Source organism: Helianthus annuus, chromosome 17, assembly GCF_002127325.2.
Source record: "Helianthus annuus cultivar XRQ/B chromosome 17, HanXRQr2.0-SUNRISE, whole genome shotgun sequence".
Taxonomy (NCBI): Eukaryota; Viridiplantae; Streptophyta; class Magnoliopsida; order Asterales; family Asteraceae; genus Helianthus; species Helianthus annuus.
Genome location: NC_035449.2, coordinates 48,630,333 through 48,634,487, shown reverse-complemented (window position 1 = coordinate 48,634,487; position 4,155 = coordinate 48,630,333). Strand labels below are relative to the sequence as shown.

At 41.0% G+C, this 4,155-nt stretch overlaps 1 protein-coding gene across 1 annotated transcript; it reads right to left on the bottom strand.

Annotated features, from left to right (window-relative positions):
* Window positions 1-752: 752 nt before the first annotated feature.
* Window positions 753-2,834, bottom strand: LOC118488830. The gene is made up of 3 exons (XM_035986215.1): window positions 2,805-2,834; window positions 974-2,701; window positions 753-758 (listed from the first exon to the last, which is right to left on the bottom strand). The coding sequence occupies exons 1-3, from the start codon at window positions 2,832-2,834 to the stop codon at window positions 753-755; spliced, it is 1,764 nt and encodes a 587-aa protein (XP_035842108.1).
* Window positions 2,835-4,155: the final 1,321 nt, after the last annotated feature.

Below are 4,155 nucleotides of genomic sequence, written 5' to 3'. Positions count from 1 at the left end.
GTTGTCTCGAAGCGTAAGCAACGACTTTACCCCTTTGCATTAACACACAACCTAAACCTTGACGAGAGGCGTCCGTATACACCACCAAACCATCCGTTCCATCCGGTAACGTCAACACCGGAGAATTTGAGAGCTTTTCTTTTAAAGTTTGAAACGCTTTTTCTTGTTCTTCGCCCCATATAAACTTTTCACTCTTCTTTGTTAACTTCGTCATAGGAGAGGCTATCTTGGAGAAATCTTGGATAAATCTCCTATAATACCCAGCCAAGCCCAGAAAACTTTTTATTTCGCTTGGACTCTTCGGGGGTACCCAATTCATTACCGCATCCACCTTGGACGGATCCACATGAACACCATTCGCATCGATCACATGGCCTAAAAATTGTACCTCTCTAAGCCAAAAGGCACACTTTGAGAACTTTGCGTATAACTTTTCCTTGCGAAGCGTTTCTAATACATCTCGTAAATGGGAAGCATGCTCTGCTTCACTACGGGAGTATATTAGAATATCGTCGATAAAAACGATTACATACTTATCAAGCATATGTCGGCACACCCGATTCATTAAATCCATAAACACCGCTGGCGCGTTTGTCAGCCCAAAGGACATTACTAAAAACTCGTAATGTCCGTACCGCGTTCGAAACGCAGTTTTAGGCACATCCTCTTCTCGTACGCGTAGTTGGTGATAACCCGACCGCAGATCGATTTTTGAAAACCAACTCGCCCCTTGTAACTGATCAAATAGATCATCAATTCTGGGCAACGGGTATCGATTCTTCACCGTTAATTTGTTCAACTCTCGATAGTCGATGCACATTCGCATCGAACCATCTTTCTTCTTCACGAAAAGTACGGGTGCTCCCCATGGTGAAACACTAGGTCTAATAAAACCCTTAACGAGCAACTCTTGAAGTTGCGTCATCAATTCTTTCATTTCGGTTGGGGCCAACCGATAAGGAGCCTTAGCTACCGGTTTTGCACTCGGATTAAGATCTATTTTGAATTCTACTTCTCGTTCAGGCGGAAGGCCTGGTAGGTCTTCCGGAAACACATCCGGATATTCATTCACCACGTTCACATCTTCAAGCTTTGGGACACCTCGATTGGTGTCAATCACATAAGATAGATGAGCTCTACCCCCGTTCCTAAAATGTTTAACAGCTTTGATTAAAGAACACAATTTCGACTTGATGACTCTATCTCCTTGAACACTTACCCGTTTCCCCCCCGAGGTTAATATATGAATGACTTTCCTTTCACATTGAATTTCAGCGTGGTTTTGGGCAAGCCAATCCATTCCTACAACTACTTTGAATTCCCCCATGTACATCGGGACAAGATCTATACTAAATTCCTCATCTTCGATTAAGATCTTACAGTTTCTACAAATATCATGTAACAAATAGCTCTTACTATCAGCAACTTCTACTTCTAAGGGTACTATCATCTTTTCAAGCTTAAATGATGGGTGGGCTAACAATTCATTAGAAATGAACGACCTACTAGCCCCGGAATCAAATAAAACATTCATAGGCATGGAATTCACCAAAAATATACCTGAAACCACGTCCGGGCTAGCTTTAGCTTCATCCGAGGTTAACTGAAACATCCTTCCGCGAGCCTTGGGGGGCTCGTCCTTCTTTCCATCTCTCTTTGCCCCTTGTTGGAGTTTCGGACATTCCGCTTTAATATGCCCCGGTTCATTGCAATTGTAACACGCCTTTGAGTTTTCTGGGCACCTATAAAACGGATGTCCTTCTCGCCCACATTTGTAGCACCCCTTCTTTCCCGACAAACATTCACCCGAATGATGCTTCCCACACGTCTTGCAGGTCGGGATTTCACCACTTGCTTTCCCTTTCTTGCTTTGATCTTGGTGTCTTGCCTTTTTCGATGGGCTTGCGTTGGTAGGCTTCTCCGCTACCCTTTTCTCTCCCCGTTCAACCTGCCTTTTTATTTCAATTTCTCTGTCTCTTGCCCAATCAATTAGCTCATTCAGCGTTGCACACTTGGAGGGATTTACAAATTCCCGATATTCGGCCTTTAGCATAGCATGGTAACGTACAATCCTTTGCCTCTCCGTCCCCGCTATCTCCTCACAGAACTTCACCCTTTCAAGGAACTTGTTTGTTATCTCGTCAATCGTTTCATCCTTCTGTCTGAGACGCAAGAAGTCTTCCTGAATCTTATCAATTGCGGATTGTGGACTATAGTATTTCAGGAATGACTCCTTGAATTCTTGCCATGTTAACGACTGTACTTTATCATCCCCCAATTCCTTCGAGTATGCATCCCACCAATCTTTTGCTCGAAATTGTAGGAGGCCCGTGGCAAACATTACTTGATCTTCCACTTCACATCTACTTCGTGTAAACACGGCTTCAGTGCTTGAAATCCACCTTTGGCAAGCTATCGGATCAACATCCCCTTTGTATGGTAAGGGATTACATGCCATGAACTCTTTGTACGTACATCTCCGTTTGCTTTTCTTCACTTGCAGTTCACTAATCATTTCTTTCAATTCTTCCACCTTAGATGTTACCATGGTATTAGCTACCTCCAATACTTGCCCCTCGACTTCCTGAGCTAGTCGGGGTATACTAGCCTCAATTGCTTTCTTTACCGCTTCCACAACCATAGTTCTTATTTCATTTCGGCGTGCTTCATCGTCGTCATTCACGTTCACTCTATCAACCATCTACATAAAACATTCATTACATTCATTAGATTTCATTTCATACTTGCCATCATCATATTTCAACATCATTTTTTTTTTGACATTTCCCATTCATTATTCGTACTTCATGCCTTGTCGTCGTTGACAATCGCATCGTGTCGTTCTTATCTTAGACATTCTTTCATTCTTTCTATCGTAACATGTGTTTCTTCTCAACATTTACATGTACTTTCCCTCGAGTCTAATTCACCTAACACATTTAATTTCATGCATTCTCGTTGTATATCGAGCTATCCTTGTGACTTGATAAGCATTATTAGAGTTTGAGGGTTTAAATTAAAGTTTTTTGTTACTACATATTCTCTAGGATCCCACCTTTAGGTACCATATTACTACATATCCTCTAGGATCCCACCTTTAGGTACCATATTACTACATATCCTCTAGGATCCCACCTTTAGGTACCATATTACTACATATCCTCTAGGATCCCACCTTTAGGTACCATATTACTACATATCCTCTAGGATCCCACCTTTAGGTACCATATTACTACATATCCTCTAGGATCCCACCTTTAGGTACCATATTACTACATATCCTCTAGGATCCCACCTTTAGGTACCATATTACTACATATCCTCTAGGATCCCACCTTTAGGTACCATATTACTACATATCCTCTAGGATCCCACCTTTAGGTACCATATTACTACATATCCTCTAGGATCCCACCTTTATACGCAAACGACTTATAAACCCCCTTATACATTATTTGACCCGTTCTAACCCCAAACTGAAACGATTCATTCCCTAACATTCAATGACATTTCGAAACCTATTATTCATACTACAAAAGGCAATTTTCAACTTTTAAAAAAAATACTTACTTGCTTTGCGCCGCGAAACGAACACACACTTCCTCACGAGCTTTCAGTTTGAGTTCAAGCACTTGATGCTTAAATCCCTCAAACCTAGGCTCTGATACCAACTTGAAACGCCCAAAATTTTCACATTTGACATTTAACATAAACGTCCACTTGTGCAGCCCCAAATTCCCCATTCGACAAATCGACATACAATTTCTTTTACAATTTTACCAAAATTTTGACATGACCCGTTCGTAATAGATACCTTTCTCCCTGTTTTTAACAATACCATTACTATTAATACTACGACACTTTCCAACATAATCAAAATTAAAACCGTATATGGTTCGCCATGAACCTTTTGTACAAACTACACAAATTTTAGTATCCAAACTTCCTACTAACAAACTAGACACTTACAAAATAACATTTACTAATCAAAATGGTAAGTTAACCCATCAAACAAACAACTTGAACCGGAAGCGCTTAGAGTCGACGTTTCGTGTGTGTGTTCGGTTCGCGTGCGCCGCATTCAAGCAAGAGATTTACCTACATTTCATAACGGAAACATTATTAGTTCAAACACATATTACTTCGAAAATGCTT

Coding starts and splice junctions, on each gene's coding strand:
- LOC118488830 (XM_035986215.1), bottom strand. CDS start 2,834: ATGCGATTGTCAACGACGACAAGGCATGAA. Junction 2,702..2,804: donor CAACGACGACAAGGCATGAA/GTACGAATAATG, acceptor TGTTTTATGTAG/ATGGTTGATAGAGTGAACGT.